The sequence below is a fragment of the Megascapheus bottae genome, chromosome 21 (genome assembly GCF_031878675.1).
Source record: "Megascapheus bottae isolate mThoBot1 chromosome 21, mThoBot2.hap1, whole genome shotgun sequence".
NCBI lineage: Eukaryota > Metazoa > Chordata > Mammalia > Rodentia > Geomyidae > Megascapheus > Megascapheus bottae.
This window is the reverse complement of record NC_143529.1, coordinates 14,365,631-14,385,736: the sequence shown is the minus strand read 5'-3', so window position 1 is coordinate 14,385,736 and position 20,106 is coordinate 14,365,631. Positions and strand designations below refer to the sequence as shown.

At 37.6% G+C, this 20,106-nt stretch overlaps 1 protein-coding gene across 3 annotated transcripts in view; it reads right to left on the bottom strand.

Annotated features, from left to right (window-relative positions):
• Nucleotides 1–20,106, bottom strand: part of Pard3b (par-3 family cell polarity regulator beta) — a 963,936-nt gene that overhangs the window by 100,756 nt on the left and 843,074 nt on the right. For all 3 annotated transcript variants that reach the window (XM_090354671.1, XM_090354668.1, XM_090354669.1), the window contains one exon: nt 7,376–7,511. In XM_090354671.1, coding sequence (XP_090210797.1) covers nt 7,376–7,511 — 136 coding nt within the window. The remainder of the gene's footprint in view (nt 1–7,375; nt 7,512–20,106) is intronic.

The window sequence follows — 20,106 nt, the reverse complement described above, 5'->3', positions numbered from 1 at the left end:
TCCTGCTCTGAGTAATGGTTTTGTGATTAGCACAAGGCTATAGGATTTTACTGGGCTTTTGTTGGCTAGTTTGGGACCCTAAGCACCATTTTTATTTCCTATGGGAAAAGCCATTCCTACTTCTAAATTGGCAATGTCTAAATGGTTTTCAGGAACATAGTTTATTTCTATGTTGAGGATTGCCTATAATCCTGTTGCCTCCTTTCAAAATGATTGATGCTGTGTTTAAAAGTTAGAGACTCTCTCACATGGTATATATTCTAGTTCTTCTCCCAAAGAGTCAATAGAGCATCATGTTCTGAAATATGAAATATGGTAGATTCTAGAGAGAATTTAAATAATGTATTTCCTTAGAAAAGCAGAGTCAAAGCTCAACAAAATAAGCACCAGTAAATGGGTACTTTTTGTAAGGGGGAGGTAAGGAGAAAAAAGGGGCAGATGAATGAAAAAGGAAGCGTGGGGAAGAATGTAGTAAAAAATTCATCATATATACCACACAATTAAGAAAAGTAAGGGAGGGATAGGATTGGGTGAGAATTTTGAAAGGGGTGAGTTGATCAAGATGCATTGTATTCATAAACTACTTGTTAAGTGCCAATTCCTTTGTACAACTATTTAAGATGATAATTTTTTTAGAAAAAACAAGTTTGAAATCAGAATGTTTCAACTACTATTGTTCCTTCTTAGATCATTAAGACTGGGAGAGCTTCTAAGAGGGATGACTTAAATCCCAAACTCCTCATACTATCTCAAAGAAACAGAAAAATAAGAATAATATCTAGGAAAAGGAACCCCTAGAACCTACCCATTTTCCTTGTGTTTTTGGTAGTATAGACACATATCCATATTTTAAAATAATAAACAATAACCATCCTGGCCATACAGAGTCATTATCTAGCGGTTGTGGATCCACTAACAGGACTTCCCCTAGCTCACGAAGAATATAGACAAATGATAACTGCTGCTCTTTCTGAGTTTTTAATTGCTATTTCCTGCTGGGAAAGCAGGAAGCGTGCCTTTATCTTCTCCTTATCTCCCTACTTTAACCTGTTATACTAAAATTACTCCTAGCTAAAACTTTCATTTTGTGAGATTCCCCCTTTGTGAGACACACTGAAATTGTTTTCATGCATGGATCTCAAGGCTCTGTGGTTATTATTTTTATTACTTTGTGCTGATCCTGGGGCTTGAGCTCAGGGCCTGTGTGTTGTCCCTGAGCTTTATTTGCTCAGGGTTATCACTCTATCAATTGAACCACAGTTCTACTTCCTGATATTTGGTGGCTAACTGGAAGCAAGAATTTCTTGCCTGTGTTGGCTTTGAACTATGATCTTCAGATCTCAGCCTTAGGATTACAGGATTACAATTGTGTGTGAGCCAAAGGCTCCTGGGAAAACCTGCAATTTGTGGGGAAGCTAAAGGAAGACTTTATCCACCTTCCAATGACACTTTTCAAAATTCAGATGAACAAACTCCATTCCTTAGGTCAGCTGGACCTAAGGTCAGCTTAGCAAGTCGAGGGAGACATGGATCTATTGATTGAATCCGTCACTGGGAGGGGCTGTCTGTGGCTTTCCAAAGAGCTAATCCAAGGAGAAGAGAGGAGTTGTTGTGTAGAAGGAACTACATTCATTTGAATCTAGAATGTCCTACAAAGACTCACGGTAAAGGCTTAGTCCCCAAGTGGTGCTTTGGAGAGGTGATGGAACTCTGAAGAAGTGAGACCCAGTAGGACATTGTCTCTGAAATAGAGTCCATCCCTTTCATCTCCTCAGTTGCCTCCTGACCAAAATGTAAGCAGTTTAACTGTCACTCACTTTCTGCCAGGATATGTTGTCTCACCACAGGTCCAAAATGAAGTGGCCAACTGACCCTGGATCAGAACCTCCAGAACTGTGAGCCAAAATAAACCTTTTCTCCTGAAAACTTAATTATCTCAGAGACTTTGTAATACAACAGAAAGTTGACACCAGAGCCCAACTACAGTCTTTTTTGCACAGAGACGATAACTATATTATGATTTCAAGCAATTTTACGAAACGAGCACATGCTTGTCATCAAACCCATGAAAGTACAACCAAACAATTCTACCTAGAGGAAGAACTTATAGTTCCTTCAAGAAATTATAATGCTTTTCAGGGGGGTGAATTCCTACATATGAGATGAACTAAAATGTTGTTTGACAATGCAATTGATATGAGGTAGTAGAATAGCAACCAGTCAGTGAATTATGGTCTATTCAGCTTACAATGGCAGATAAACCAAGCTGATAAACAGAAACTTGCCTGACAAGGAGAGAGGGAAAGGGGTATGGGGGGGGGGGGGGAGGATGGGATCTCTCTGAGAATTGAACCTGCAGAGAAAGTAGCCAAGCATGGAGATCGAGAAAGAAACTCCCAACAGCCTACCTGGGGAAGCTAGATCCTCTCTTTGCTTGAAGTCAGCCGTGATAATAGATGTATTTTATACGAGTCTACAACATTTCCTTTTCTAGCCACACTAACTTAAATTAAGGTTCATATTCATTGCAACAGAAGAGCCCAGCTGAGGAATCAGAATTGTTTACCAGGGTCTTTAGTGTTCGTTAGTCCCTTTTATAGAAGGAGATAAGGAAATATACATGTATCTCAATTATGGAATTGGACGAGTGACAACAAGAACTCACACTCTTATCTCTGTTTAAAAAACCTTTGGATGGTTTTTGTACTTGCTTGTCAATCATAGCCCATCTTAAATCTCTCAAGATGGTTTGCATGATCTCACCATCGTATTCTTCTTCCCACCAAGGACATGGGATTTATCTTTCATCGTGCAGATCAGCTGCCAAGCACGTTCCTTCAAGTTGGCTCCTAAAGCCCCTTCATAACAAAACGAACAAATCCTTTTACAATGTTTTCATCTATTCACCCAGTGCTCTTTGTTGTAACCATGATCAACTCAAGCCAATCCCCATTGCCAGAAAGATGTAGTGCTACATTTCTGATGGCAGTGGAAGGAGCATGCTATGTTAGTTTAAGATGTTTTAACATCTATTTTCACATATATAAATGAACTTGTGTTCTTTTCCCATCAGGTGTGCACGGATCTCTAATAGGTAAACATAATTTTAATTGAGTAAACAAGTTTTTTAAAAGGGGGTAGGGTGAGGATAAGGACACATGTTACATAGCTCTTGACAAAGATAATAATAAAGTTACTATTTTTAGAAAACCCCAGAGCCATCTCATTTTTGAAATTATAGGACATTCATGTTGCTGTCAAATAAGCAGATAATTTTTATCTGCTAATAAAGAAAGCAGCCTGTTGCCAGAGGACTGTGACAATCTTAACGTGTTACAGAAAATACAAATACTACCATATAACAGGTATCATGTTTTCTTTTGGCAGATATTAACACTTCACAGCTAACATATCTTGCTTATTTAATTGGGTCTATAAAAACTCACCAGGCCATTTCATTCAGAGCCATTGAAATTCTCTCAACTTGTTCTTTACAGCTTTTCAGAGCTTGGATGAAAACAGCTACAAAATAGCTGAAAAGATTGCTAAGGTCCCAAGTCTTTATTTACAGACCTTACAATCTATGTGAGTTTCATTTATTTTGGAACAAATAAAGTGAATAAATCAGGAGGCTTATTTGTTAAAAAAAAAAACCAGACAGACAACAGCAATAGTAAAACACAGCATGAGAGTAAAAGAACAAAATACATTGGTTGAGTCAAGTCTCATTTTGTCTCTCCAGCTTTTCCTCATTCTCCAAATGCCTCCAGAAGGCTCAGTCTCTCTGAGTTCATATCAGAGCTGGAACCTCTCTTTGTGACAGCACTGGTCACATGTGGCATTGTTTGAGGGTGTTTTGGCTTAGATGTGTGTATTCCTAGATAGATTGTGATTTTTGTCCAAAGTAGACAGAGTGCTGTATTCTCATTACCAGCACTTGGCCTACATTATAACTGTGTAAACAGATTTATTAAAGTTGAGAAAAGAGAGAAGAGAAATGGAAAGGGAAGTGGGAGAAAGGAATGGAGAGTGACATGTTAGGCTTAGGCCTTTGAGCAGGTGTAATACAGGCAGAGCATTCAAGAAGGCCTGGGAAGATCTAGGTAGTCCGCGGAAAGCCAAAGAAAGGATGTCAGGATCACCTAATATTCTTTCCAGTGAATTACTGTGATTATTTTGAATATTTTGGCATTGAAGATATTTGTGAGTATCCTTTCATTTTTTTGGACCTATTTTTTGCCAATAACTGTTGAATTATATCTTTTAAGATGTATGCTTGCTCATATATTTTGACAATGAAGCAGACGAAGGGCTTTTGAAATTCTAATATGAGCGGAGAAAAATCTATGTGGTATTACCTATTATATTTCTGTAATCCTCTTTTCAACTGTCTCTTCAACTGTCTCTTTCTATCCACCTAACCTTCGTGTACTAAAACAACAACATCTAGTAAAGATCTTCCTGCCTTCTCTTGGACATGTTCCTCAAAAAAGTATTTCTCTGGAACTTTTCAACTCAAGCTTTTCTGTTACAAATTTTAGTGAAAAGCGTTATGCTATATCTGTGAAATTAATTTAGAAAGATGATATACAGAGGGGTTACAGTCATATAAGTCAGGGAAAGAGTACATTTCTTTTTGGGCAAGGTTTTGATGTATTTTAAAACTGATTTCAAGAGTACAGATGGGCATTCATATATGTGATTTTCATAACCATGGATTTAATCAACCATTAAGACTATTTGAAAGAAATGAATCCATACATGTTGTGAACATGTACAGAAGTTTTCCTGTTATCATTTTCTAAATCACAATGCAATAACCATTTAGGTAGCATTAACATTGTATTAGGTATTATAAGTAAAGTGAGGATGATTTAAAGTATGTGGTAGGATATGTGTAAGTTATATGAAGATGTAATACCATGTATTTAATCAACCTGAGTATTTGCAATGTTTGTTATCTGCAGGGTTCCTGGAAAATAGCATGGGAGAACTACAATTGTCAGGTAACTTATTGTTCTCCTGGCCTTATCTATGGCTCCCAAGTTTTTGGGAAAAATGTCACTGTGGGTATTATTCTCAGTCCTATGGACCTGAAATAGGACACATGAAGAGTCTTCCCTGTGAAAGTATTTCCCAGGATTGTGGTGGAAATGGTTTTGTTAGTACTCTTGGACTGCTTTGACATTTACAGAAGTGATAGGAATCCAAGTTCTATTTTGACCATTTGGATCCAAAGTTTTGTTGACTACCTGGCTGAGTACTGAGGGGCCTCCAGGATTCTAGCTCTGACCTTCATGGCCAGTTGATTTGATTTGAACAATCACCTCTGTGGAGCTGGGGCCCAGACTGGTCTAGAAATTGCAATCACATTAAAAGCTGCTTTGTTTGGTCTTGCTGATTGAAATGTTACTTTTCTAAACTTGTTCTCTTAGATCTATCCAAAAATAATAGAATAATGATATAGTTTCTCAGTCGTTCACTTGACAAAAGGTACAAGTGATTTTCCTTGGTGTGGAGAGAGGAGAGGAAAGGGTGCTGAGATTTTGATTCCTGGTTTGGAATACTCACAGGCAATCACAAAGCACACTTTTATGACAGTGCAGTTCCCAAGCATCTCTTTGGGAAGCCTTAGAGCACAAATGTCTGGGAAACATAAAATCAAGTTGCAATTGCCAAAGCTTAACACACATGGGAAACACAAATTAAAGACACTAGATTGTCTAGTTACAGGAGATTCACTAGATTATCTGGCTACACACTTGCTGGGCATGAAAATGCAATTGTATAAAAAGGGAGCAACCCAAACATTTTTATTCTCTTGCTCAGATTTGGTAAGAGCAGAGGAAATTTTCAGTCTCTTGAAGGTTAAGCACCATTATCCTTTCTAGCTTGAATTAAGGCATCATATAAAATAAGGTCAAAACAAGCAGGACTACTTAATGAAAACTTACTAGTTTTGTTTTGCTCATAGGATTCATAGTGGTTTTGACATGGAGCACTTTACAATGCATTCGACATGCTGTTTTGTTTTGGCACTAGGGTAAATAACTTGGTTTTATTGCTGGATCGTTTTGTGGAGGGGGCTGAGCTTTACCTAACAAGTCACTCACATCTTTTCTAAAAAGTAAATCGATCTCACTCTAGTCTGAAACTGATGCCAGCCTCTCTGATTGGTTTGTGGTCACTCATCTTTACTGGGTAATTCTGTTGGTGTTTTAAATCTCATTCTACAAAGATGAATTTGGGCTGAGGCATTTCAGTTATTCCGTACAGCAGTGGTGGATCCTGAAGCTGGTCTGTAAGCTCTGTGTCATATATGATCTTGAGTGATCGTAGTGTAGATGGTAAGGTCTGAGGGGTTCAGCTCTCCCTATCTTGTGAGTAGGAATATGACTGTAAAACTTTGGGAAGGAAATTCTCCATGTATAAGTTGACCTATCAAAGAAGTTAGTGTCTTTAGAGAGCCTCAGAGATGGAAAAGGTTCTTCCTTGGTTTTCAAACCAATACTGGAGTTATAGTAAAAAGCTACAATGATTAGAGGGTTGTAGATAAATATTACAGCAAGTGCACTAAACAATCCTACTGGGCTCTGCCCTGATAACAGTAGTAACTAAAGAACTGGCTCTGTGTCAGAGCACCATATTTGACATATCCATGTCACCTAACTCCTATGGGCATTTTTGTGGATACACAAGAGTTAAGCGTATTTTGTAGGCACAGACTTATCTTCTTTAAAAAGACAAGGAAATGAATCATTAGACCCCAGAAAATACAGAATAACCCCTCCATGGTCACAATATTGTTTTCTGTTCCCTGAACACTGATGGATTTGACAAAATGAATCCTCTAATACAAAATCTCTCCTTATCTAAAAACAAAGTGATTCTAGCAAGCTCAGTGGAATGTGAATTGCTCAGATAGGATATACAATTGATATCTCGGACAACCACCTGTCTCAAATTTTTTTTCTAATAACTATTTTCAAAGGGATGGCTTACATTGCAAATTCTGTTAATGCTGGCCCCTGGATCTGAGGTTTAAGAGAAAGGAGGGAAGGATTTAAGTTTTGTGGGATGGTGATCATGATGCTTTATCCTCTTTCAAGCAGTGGCTGTCTGCTGCCCTCACAACCAGTCAGTTTGCAATAAGAAGTTGAGAGCAATTAGAACGGACATGTACATCAGGGAGGTTTGATTTGTGTAGACAACTTCTGTGGGAGAAGCCAGCTGTGGTTTGGGTAATGTTCATGTTTGCAAAGCTCAAGAAACCTGGATGCAACCTGATACACACAGAACATTCCTATCTGTGTCTTTCTGCTCTGAATTATCCCAGTAATGAGGTAGTCAAGATTGGAATTAGGTGTGGGCTTACCCAGTGGAGGTCATAATCAGAAGGCCTTGTTCTTGCTTCCTCATCATCATACAAAGGGAAGCCCTCTCTCCGGGCCTGATAGTACTCCTTCCGAAGCCTCTGGATGCGATCACTGCTTCCACTCCCAGGGCGGCCACTGCAGCACAGAAACAGAGTCACATGGTGTGCATCACCCTCGGAAGTCACTTGCTGATCTTCCCTATAGAGGGACTGACATCCCAAATAAAAAAGTTTATATATATATTGGCATTATATATAGAGAACATATAATTTATATTTTCTGTATATTATCCATATATATACATACGTATGCATTTCTCAAGTAGATGCACAAAGAGGTTATTGGCCAATCCTTGGACTTGAACTCAGGGCCTGAACACTGTCCCTGGCTTTCTCAAGGCTAGTGCTCTAACACTTGAGCCACAGCACGGCTTCCAGCTTTTTCTATGTAGGTGGTCCCGAGGAATTGAACCCAGGTCTTTGTGCCAGCTAGGCAAACACCCTACCACTAGGCAAGCATGCTAAGATGAGCTTTAAATTTCAGTAGAATATTTGATTTTTGAAAAAAAATATGACATGTCAAAAAGTAATAGTAAGAGACTTGATTCTGTGGAATTATTTAAAAATTGTCCTAGAAAGTAATGAAATGAAAATGTAAGTAGGCATGCTTGGGAGGGAAACAGTCTTCCTGAATTAGATCATGGGTTGATGGAAGGCTCAGGCTGGGCTTCATATTTGTGCCTTAGGTCTGTGCTTTTCAGCCTTTCCACAGCACTGGGCACCAGACTCTGGCTTTCCTGGTGCCTACCAGACATGCAACGACCGATGCCTTTGAGTAATACAAATTTGGGGGGAATCACAGGTTTTTACTTTTACTTTTCCTCTATAATTTATTATTTTATCATTATTATTTATCTATTTTGTTATTATTTATTACTTTTATTGTTAATCATTTAATCAATTAAACAACTCAGGGTAAACTAAAAAAATGTCTAGCATTGAAGAAAAAAAATATGTTATCTGTATTTTAAATGCCATTATGTTATTTTTAAAGCCTTCAAAAGTAGTTTTTGTTCTTTCTTTACTCTATTTTTTAATGTTTAAATAAATTTTGAGCACTTGAAAATTATGGCAGTAAGAGGATAATAACAAAAGGCCTGCATAGCTTTTTTTGGAGGTGAGGGCAGGAAAAGCAGCACAGTATATTCTGAATAGCTTCCCTGCTTGGAGTAATTTGAAATGAAAATGGTGGCTGGACCCAATGCATAGGCTTTGCTGCTTTCGGGAACTCACGAGCTGTGTTCAAACTCACCAGATGAGTTCAATCAATGTGGCGCAAACATCGCATACATAATCTATTAGTTTACCCCAAAGAAACTGAAGCATTGAATTCAAGTAGAATGAAGTCATCAATAATAAAGGAGAGGGGGAGAAAAGGGAAGCAGAAAGAAGGAAACTGATAAAGCACCGTTAAAACACACACACATCCCCAAAACCAAGCACCATAATTTTCCTCTATTTGTGGTGGGAGAAAAATCATACTCGACTATAAACTATTCTTCCATATGCCTGTAAATACATAAATTTTAAAATATGGGTTTGATCAGATTGCTGTTTTCAAATATGGGAATAGAACAAGAATACAAAATCAGCTGTGCAGGATTCAAAACATCCCTGATAGTTAACAGGAAATGACTATTTACTTGGAAAAGAAATCTGGCCTGACTAAAAATATAGAGGGAAATTTACGGAGCATCTTAGTGAAAAACATGTCGCTTCTTCCCTTTCCTATGAATTTTTCAGAGAAAATATGGAAGCTGAAGACAGTGGCAACTGCCTATAATACCAGTTACTCCAAAGGTAGGAGAATCACTGTCCAGGCAAAAGTGTGAGAAGCTATGTGATGGCTCAAGTGTTAGGACACTTGACCATATGAGTTCAATCCAGCACTACCCAAAAGGAAAATAAAAGTGTCCAATCTTTTAACGACAATCTGATGATAATCTAGGAATATATATCAATATCATTCCCATTATTTCTTCCAGACCTTCATCCCACCTGTACTACCTATATAATGTGTTGCCAAGCAAATGTTTTATATATGAAAACTAGGAGCTGAAAATTGATTTAATATTTTAGCTTTTACCAACAGTACTCCTGTATTTCTTAAATTAATAAAAATTGTATATTTGTTATTGTCACCAAAGCAATTCATTGATCTTGTTTTGTGAAGATGTAGAAATTTAGTTTGTTGCTGGATATACACTTAACAATAACAGCAGCCATCAACCTAATGGTTATAATTTATAGAGCAGTGGCATAGCAAATGTATAGAGGCAAATTTTACTTTCTCCACTATCTGCCTATAGCCAATATCACCAATCCATCACAATATTCTTTTCCAGTGATCCCATACCTAGCCTCAGACTCCTTCTCAGCAGAACTTCACAAGCTCCTATCATCAAACTATAGGAGATAGCAATTCAGTGGAATTTAATTATTACTCTTGTGCAGATATCTCAAAAATCTCAAAAGGATATTGAAAGGAAGATGTCTTTTATTATTTTGCTCAATAAAGATGAAGGATACAAGGCTGTTAGGTAACAGGTGATTACCAAAGTTGGCCTGACTTCTAAGACTTCTCTTTTACTATAATTTAACAATATTCTCCTCTGTTTAATTTATACCTTAGAGACTGGCCTCTAGCAAGAAACTGAACCAGCACAGAAATTTAGGGCTCACCTATCGGAGTATTTTTTGTAAGATACCCATTTTCCTTCCGTATATACATATCATCTATTTTTTTGCCTTTGTGAAATTTTAGTAGTACATGTTCTAGGCAATTCTTTGTGCTGATAGCTTCAGAAGTGACATCAGGTGATGTTATAATTGAAATACTCCTGGTCTTAAAACCTGTCAAAGTGTCAAGAACTCCATCTCTATGTTGCTAGCTAGAAAATTAGGCTTTCTTTATTATATGTTCACTAGAGAAATAGCAGGTTGGAACTTGACCATTCAAAGAAAAATATTCCCATCAAGGCTCTACCCACATGTAGCTAACCAATACCAGTCTTGTGCTTTCAACATGTTGCGATTTTATACTAAAACTGGTTCGAGCAATATCACAAAACATTTACATTGCAGTGACTTCTTAAACAAGAAAATATACTGTGGATGATTTTGACAAAGGTATTGGGGGGAAAAAAGGCCTTTGCTATAACACAGAAGTGCTGGTGAGAGCTTAAGGGCTCTGGAACTGGAATCTATTCTTTCTAGCTTGTAATTTCTTCAGCTGGAGTGCTACTCAGAATGAGTGTTCACTTGCATCTGCCATTGTAGCTGCAAACAGAAGGTATGCCAAACATTGAAGGAGCTTCTGCGATATGCTCAGCAGAGTGTTTGTGCTCGTCATACGTCATCTCATGAAAATCCTCAGTCCTATCTGCCAGGATGCCATTGTGGTTGGCCTTCCCAAATGAGTATATGGAGGCTCAGAGAAGTTAAATCACACAGCTGCGGAGTGGTAGGGCGGCATATGTGTGCCTGCAAAGCCAGCACGGTTTCAAGCAGATCACGTAGCCGTGTGAGAAAAGCATTAAAATGCAGCAGGCATTTTGTAGCAGCAGTTCACAGGCATTTCAAAGCAGAGGGAATTTAGCAGAGCACATTTCTAGAAATACCTTTTGATATGCTTTTATTTGCACAGATCTTTGCAATAAAAATAGAAAGAGAAGTAGCTAAAGTAATAGAAATATAAGCAATGAAGTCTGTATTCATTAGAGGATGTGGTTGGAACAATTGCAGACTGACATTTCTGGGCAATTAATGTTATGTCTCTAACAGGCTGATGTGGGAAAAGTCATATAAAACTGAATAGGGTGTAAAAGAAAATCAACATACGACAGATCTCATGTACAAGACGAAGAGACTGGATCAGGACCAGGACTGAGAAGCAGTCAGGGCTATGTGGGGAATGTTCACCCCTCACTGAGAAGGAGGTGACTCTCATAGCCTTCACCCGCTGCTGGACCCGCAAACTGTCTGTGGTTGCTTCATATGCGTGTGTAAGTGGGCATGTTGGTAAACACATGCACTCTAAGGATGGTTAAATCATCTGTAGCTAATTCCAAACAGCTGCTTGTCTTCCTGTTGTTTTCAGATAGTGTTAAGACATGCAGCTCTTCGTTCTGAGATGATCCTTGCCTCATTTTCAGTGCCAGTCTGATGCAGCTAGAAGATAGCCTTTGCAGATGGAACCTTAATAGGAATGAATGTGCCTACCTGGATGTGGTGAATACAACACTTTAATTAAAATGTAGAGGTATCAATAATAGTCAGAAGGGTAAGGGAGGGACCGGGAGTTTGGCCTAGTGGTAGAGTGCCTGCCTAGCAAGCACAAAGACCCGGGTTCGATTCCTCGGTACCACATATATAGAAAAAGCCAGAAGTGGTGCAGTGGCTCAGGGTAGAGCTCTAGCCTTGAGAAAGTCCAAGGACAGTGCTCAGGCCCTGAGCTCAAGGCCAGGACTGGCAAAAAAAAAAAAAAAAAAAGAAGGGTAAGGGAGTATGTAAACGTTTGATAGATTTTTTAAATCAAGTTATTGTAAAATGTTATTTTGATGCTTCCTTTTAAATTATATCTGGGTGCCACTAGTTCACACCTATAACCCTATCGACTCAGGAAGCTGAGATCTGAGATTCTGGTTCAAAGTCAGCCCTGGAAGACAAATTGCCATGATTTTTATCTTCAAATAATCAGCAAAAAAAGCTAGAATTGGAGGTGTGGCTCAAGTGGTAGAGCGCTAGTTGAACAATAGTGTGAGGCCCTGGGTTCAAACCCAAGTGCCAGCATAAACTTAAAAAAGTCTACAAGTATACTGTTACACTTTGTATATCTACACAAGGATGGAATGATAAAGTTTCTTTCAAAACATAGCTAAAAGTGAAGTGAACAACAATAACAGAAAAAAATTCACCTTTTACCCTTGAAGTATGTTGATACAGTTTCTTTCCTGTCTTCCTAATCCATCAGAAGAAGGGTTGATTTTTGTCTTTTTTGCATTTATTCATCATAGCTTAAATTCATCATAGCTTTAACTTAAAACATTTAGCAATACCATAATCCTAGGTTAGAAAACAGGGCAGATATTTTTTCCTGATAGTAGGAACAGAACTCTCAAAACATCTGTGGCATTTATACTCTTGATGACATAAATATAATAGAATGCAGCTGTCTACATGAACTCTTATCTTGCTAATTTTACTTTAAATCCTTGAAAAAGTTTCTGGGAAAAATGTTCTTCCAAAGACAGAAAGTCATGAACACAATTGCTACTTACTTTTCTATTGGTGATAAAAATTTCCACCAAATAAAAATTTCAAGAGCTTCTTACATATACACTCGGGACAACTCACTCAAAAATATTTAAAATTTACAGAAATTATAGCCCCAATAACACATATCAATATTTCATAGATTTAACAACCTATAATGAAAACATACTTAAGCAGTATGCTCGCATATACTAAACAGTAGCTTTCGAGAATTGCTCTTGCTACTCAGGAGGCTGAGAGGTAAGGCTTGTACTTCAAAACCAGATGGGGCAGAGAAATTCACGGAACTCATCACCAACCAACCAGCAAAAAGCTGGAAGTTGTGCTGTGGTTCAAATGGTAGAATGCCAGCCTTGGGCAAAAAGCCAAGCAAAAGTGCAAGGTTCTGAGTTTTAGTACCAATTGTGGCATAAAATAAATTCTTCTAGTGACATTTCAATTCCAAAGAGCTCTGAAAATTATCCATTACAAACATTCTATAAAAATATGGCTAAATAAAGAATACCTATTTTTTGAATATCCATTGACAAATTAAGGTTTTTCAGACATTTGGGGGTTTTGATATGACTATCATGAGCAAAACTTGGGGATTCTTCTTTTGTAATTTCTTTTGAAAGTCACCATCATTATTTTTAATGATATTCCATACTTTTTATTAGTTTTATGGAAAAGATCTCTCAAATAGAAAAAATGTGTCTTTGCTCATATGGACACAATTTCTAGCAGATTTAAGTTATCTTTGGGTTAAAAGAATTACCCTAAATTAAGAGCCCATTCTTGACTATGTCTACATTCAAAATGATGAGTTTGGCAAAAGGGTAAATAACATATAACAAACTTGCTACATGTATAATCTTTTACTTCTATGACAACTTTCACTAATTAACTCTGATGTTACACCTTTCCTTCATAAGTGAGAAAATGGTGCTTATACATCTTAAGAGTATTTGATGTTGCATAACAAATTGGTGGACTCTAAAAACACCCTATGTGAATACATAACTAAAAAATATGTGTAATTTGTATACATTTCCAAGAGGTCAACAAATGTACCCCTTAATGTCAGGATCCTGTGGGGAAATTGAAAAACTGGCCCAGAGAAGTTGATACCAAGTTAAGGTCATCAGGAAGAAGACAATCCATAGGACACAATGATATATTTGCTCAGGTTTGAACCTTGCACACAGTCCTTATTGCAGCTGCGCTGATGCTGCCATGACATTTTGACCCAGATGCAGCAAGCCGACTGAATGACTTGACTTACCTAGGATCCTTATTTTGCCATGGCAACCTAAGTCTGACCTTTTAGTCATTCTCAGTGTGCTTCCCTGTTTCCGGCATCTGCTTGCTTGGAGATCCTTGCCTTGAGATTTTCATCCTAGGCTTGGTAAACTGATCCGGTGATTCCTACTGCCTGAAGATTTGTCTTGGAAATCTTAACCCTGGCCTGGACTTTGACCCCAATGAATCAAGCCATAGCAGTGGAGCATAGAGAAATAAAGGGTCCTTTCTGATTGCACAGTGGTGACTGCTTCCATTCACACCAGGAACCACAGCTTCCATTTATGCTGAAAATAATCTCACTGATTCACGAAGGCCAACTTTCTTCCATGTGATTGATTGTGGTGACTGGGAATCACCAGCAGATCAATGTCATCTCTTCTGATAAAAGGCATTGCTCTACTTTGCTCTTTATCACTTGAGACAATATGAGGCCTCTCTCTAATAAGGACAGTCTGTCTCTCCATCTCCTCTCCTAGTAAAGGGGGAAACTCCTTAAGAGTGACACCCACAGTGCCATTTTACAGTCCAAGGAAAGCAGGAGTTACTTTTCACAGCTTCAACTCTCATTTATAAGCTTATAACAAATAATCACAGGATTTTGAGGTTATAGAGCTTCCTGCTGTGTTCAAATTTCAGAAGCCAGTTTTGCCATGAGTCCTAAAATACTATTTGAATAATTCCTATTTTAAATAATAGACACAAATTATTTCCTCTACCATGCACATTATAATATTTAACCTGAAGTAATTTACACAAATACCAGATAATTCAAATTATACCTAAGTATGTAATTCACACTGTGTCAAAGCAGTTTAACTTTTTTTGTGTGTGTGGTAGCACTGTGCTTTGAACTTAGGGCATCATACTTCCAAGGCAGGGAGGCAGGTGCTTTACCACTTGAGGCTTTCTACCAGCTCTGTCATGCATTGGCTATTTTGGGGATAGGGTTTTAAGCTTGGGTCACCCTGGACTGCAAAATTTGTCCTTTCCTATATGGCCAGGCACATATCATTGTGCTCAGCCATTATGCTTCCCTTTAGTTTGAGTTGATATACACATAATACCTCATCCAGCCGTAGGTCAAGGTGGAGCTTGTTTTAGGAAAAAATTTCATTGATTGACTTTATTGTTATTATAGAGGTGATATACATTTCCTTGCAAATGACATCATTTATTCTTTCTATTGGCTATGTAAAACTCCAATGTGTATAGGTACCACATTCAAGATGGAATTTTGGTTTGGGCTTTCCTTAAACTGTGATTTCTTGATCTTGGCCTCTTTAAGTAGCTAGGATTTTTATAGGCTATTTTATTGGCCAATTTATGAACACTATATATCATCAAAAGTATTTAGCAAGTGATTAATATGGCATTTTTTGCTTCTTATTTTCCAGTCCCATGGCCTGAACTCAGGGCATGAGCACTGTCCTTGGGGATTTCTTAATGCTAGAGCTCTACCAACTTGAGCTACAATACCACTTCCGGTAACTGAGGAATTGAACCTGGGTCTTCATTCATGCATGCTAGGCAGGCACTCTTCCATGAGGCCAAACTCCTGGCTTGGCATTATTTTTCTTCTTAAAAGAGAAATATCTTTACATAGAATTGCAAAATATGCTTTAGATGACAGCAAAATTATCCCATCCTTTCTTCTTTAAATGCTTGCCAAAGCAAGTGTACATATGTAAAGAAAACATGTTTTGATCAATGTGGAACTGTGCATTCACTATGTCTTCTGTTGAAGATGAAAAATAAGTCATGCCCTGTGTAGCAATGCATGCAAACACAGGTAATCCTTACATGGCTGAGGCAGAGTGACATGGCACCATAACTGCATTAATCAATGTATTTCATTTATTTGAGCTCAGACAAAAACAACAGCTTGAGAAATTTAAATAACTATAGTGTTTCTATCAGTCATTCTGTGCAGTGAACATATAGACCACTGAATATAAGATGACTTGGTTTCCCTCAGTGTCAGCTCCTGGTCACTTTATATAATCTGAATTTTATATTGTGCTGAGCATGATGCTTAAGGATAGACATTACTTGCCAGAGAGGACCTGTATATGCAAGACCACTGCTGAAACTGGTACTCAACCAAAGGAGAAGCCATTTAAGGCAGGGCTGAAAGAAACAGTTTACTAGTGAGAGATTATAGGTTGGAGCCAATATAACATTTCCCATTATGTTTTTCCAAGGTTTATTTTGACTATACACAAATCTCATCTCACATAATGACTTCAGAAACTAACCTCAAGATCTGAGTCTCTTGGGAACCTTACATGTTTCCTTGAAGGATTTTATGGTCTGAAATAAAATGAGCCACATATTGATAAAAAGATAAGTAGAAGAGGCCTATAAAACTTGTATTATTTTAATTCATATTCATGTTCTTGAACTGAACAAAAGATGGCTAAAGGAGAAGTAAACTTTCACTCTTTGAATAGTACTTGAGCAGGTTTGGATACACATATATCCCTCCTTAAAAAGATTCTCACCAACAACTGCAATATAAAATTATTATACTCTACAATTAAATCAAACATAGATTGAGTTTTAAGGATACATGTCTGACACTTAGATCTAGACTAAGCTCTCAGGATCAATTTGGAGAAAAACAAGTCTTTGTAGTCTACAGGGTATGAAACTAGGCCCCTGTGAAATTCCCTCTTCCTCAGAGGAAGCAACAAGAAGGTCTCTTTTCTCCCAAGAGGTCATGGAGTGCCATCAAAATCCACTGATTCTCAACAGCTGGTTATCAAGTTTTTGCCTCTTGCATAATAAGGAAGTCCTTCCTTCCTTCCTTTCTTCCTTCCTTCTGTTTTCTTTCTTTCCTTCTCTCTCTTTCTTTCTTTGTTTTTTCTTTCTTTCTTTCTCTTCCTTTTTTTCTTTTTCTCTGTCTCATTCTCCCTATCTCATTCTCTCTGTCTCTCTCTGTGTCTCTCTGTCTGTCTCTGTCTCTGTCTCTCTGTCTGTCTCTGTCTCTGTCTCTCTGTCTCTGTCTCTCTGTCTCTGCCTCTCTCTCTCTCTCTCTCTCTCTCTCTCTCTCTCTCTCTCTCTCTCTCTCTCTCTCTCTCTCTCTCTCTCTCTTGCTTTCTCTTTCAGTGCAGGAAGTGGAGAACATAATAAAAATAACCAAGGGAAAGAAAAGTAAGAAAGAAATCATAAAGATTAAACTTAAATGTCAGGAAGAAAAGATTGTATATATATGTATGTATATGTATGTGTGTATGTATAGCTGATATGTAAACTAGTTCTTAACCTTATGTACTTCTAAATATATAAACTGGTTCTTACCTTTGTCCTCTTTAAAGGGACACATAATGTGTCATCCAAACACACAGATGAGATGGATAGGATCCACAGGTAGTGATTGTGGGGCAGATCTTAATCACTACATAAAGTGTTAAGTTCTTCTATGCAATAAACATATGACTTGGTTTTCAGTATTTTGATGTGATTAGCATAAAAGCAATTAGGTCCTCATAGATCCAAGGGTTTATTAGTAACATGTTTTGACATTACCTGCATTTATTTTGTGTTTCTGACATCTACATACATGAATTCTGAGCTCTTCTAAAAATGTAAATAGCATTTTGATAACCACTCAATGCAAATAGATTCTCAATCCAAAGAGCTGCACAAAAAGTTAACATCTACTTGTGTTCCAAAGGACATTAAACTAAGAATATCTTACACTTCTTATCTGACAAGATGTAAAGTGAGCTCTGGTAACCCAGTAACCTCTGCTGACCTCCTGACCTCAAGGATTATGGGACAGGGGACAGCTTGTACTGTCATTACCTATGGATTGTTCTAGTTGTTGTTAAGATGTCTACAACATTAGAAATCCTTGTTAGAGACATGCTGCTTTCCAGAATAGAATAGAATATACAAACAGCTATCATACTTAGACCTTCAGCTGTTTTTGCAGATGCTCTCCAATAACTCTTGAATGTTTTCTGTTATGGACATTTAAACTTGACTTGCTCTCAGCTATTGCCGTGCTCTGGCCCCTGGGGACATAAAGGTAGTTAAGGCCCAGACTTGACCCTCAGGGACTTCATAGTCCAGTGAGGGGAGATGGCAATATAAATAAATAATGACAGTACAATGTTGTAATTATCACGAGGAAGCATTGTGGAGTATAATGAAGTCCTGTGGTAGCTCTGTGGACAAGTGATTCGCTTCATGTGGGAAATTCAGGAAAAATCTGATGAAGGAGAGGAGTTGTGCCCAGAGGGGAGTGACTGGGCACGTCAGGTAGAAGGGGCATGACTGGGAAGTGGGAAACCATGGGAAAGAGCCCATTGTCAGATATAGAAGAAGTACCGGGAGAATGTAGAGCAATTGTAGAGAATAGAGAGTAGGAAGTGAATAGCTTCACATACCTATATTCCATAGGGAATGATGGGGATATCAACTTTGTGGAGGCTGTTAAGATAAAACCAGGAAAACTAACTTATGGTGTAGACCAGTTGACCTGTATGAATTTTCCGTATATTCAGTGATTTCTCATGTGCACATACAATTCAAATGAAACAGTCAACCAAATCATTGGCAAAAGTCACCTCCTATTTCCATCGCTCTTCTTGTTGGAAACTGCCAGAATTATGGCAGATCAAGACCATGGACCCTGAGACTTTGTTTCACGTTGAAAACTGAACATTTTCCATAACCACAACTTTTGTGTAACTGATAACTTGAACTAGTAAGGATGTGTGATACATAATTAATAAGGTGGTAAAATCCCCAGAGGGTATTGGCTGCCAAATCAAGTTTGAAAGTTTAAGCAAAGCTCAACTAAAGAAATGAAATCCAGAGGGGGACGTGGCATGGTAGCCTATGAATGTAATCAGGGAAGCCTAGGATTGAAGTATAAGACCCCTCTTGGAACAAAACTACAAGACCCTATCTGGAAAACAACTAAAGCAAAAGAAGGGTTACATGTGTGCTTGCCCAGCATATGAATTTGGTCACAAGTACCCAATTCATTGCAATAGGAAACTCAAAGAAATTAGAGCAAATACTATTGATAGAATAAGAACAAGATATCCTGGGGACACAGGAGACGAACAGTTATCTGACAATGATGTCACAAAAACCTGCCCATGTCTCTAAAAAAGAAAAACCTAACCTATCTCCTATCTATCTATTTCTCTATCTAGACAGATATAGAAAGAAAGTATAAATGAGAGAAAGAATGAAATGATGAGGTAAGTATTTCAAAATATCAATGACAGAATTTGTGTAATTTGGGTAAATTTGATGAGAGTAATTTGGGAAATCTACTATATTTTTAACTTTGATGTTGATCTTATCTAGTAGTGAACCTAACAAATTCATGAACATTAGCATTACTATTAGTAGGACTAGGTTGTATTTTCCCCCAATATTATATAATATGAATATGTAATGTAAAAAAAGAAAGAAAACTTAGTTATCAAAAGGCTAAAATCAAAAGGCAAAAACTGTAGATGAAATCATAAAGAGAACTGGACAACTGTCACAGTGCCCAGTACCCACTGGTACAAAAGAGAATCAAATACCTCAAATATTACTTGTTTTCATTCAGATTTTTATGTATAGAAATTGTACTCCCTATTCATTCATCTTGGGCTTTCGGTGTTTTAATATGACTCTGATACACTGTGAAGAGTAGATCTTCTTGAGTTCAAACCCCAAATCATCAAAAAAAAAAACCCAATCCATTATGGTTTGACAAAGCCTTTTAACTTCACAGGTGCTTTACGGGATTATTGTTACATATTCTTAATTAATAAGCCATTATCTCATTGGGTAATACTGGCACCTGAGTATCTGCCACAAAGAAATTTGTAGCTGTCATCTTGATATGAAAAGTGAATGACTTGTCAAATATCAGAGAAGAAAGAAAATAGGCACTGTGTTGCTGACAATTGAACTTTATAAATAGCTTAGAGAAAAATGAATAAAAACCATGCCTTCTTACAGTTTTTGGTATCCTCTCGATAGTGTGATGGTTGGTAGGTTTTTCAATAAACATGATGTCAATTATGCCTTTTATCCATCACAGTAAAGTCGTGTGTACAGGAACAATGAAGTATCTTTTTACTTTTTTTTATTTTCTG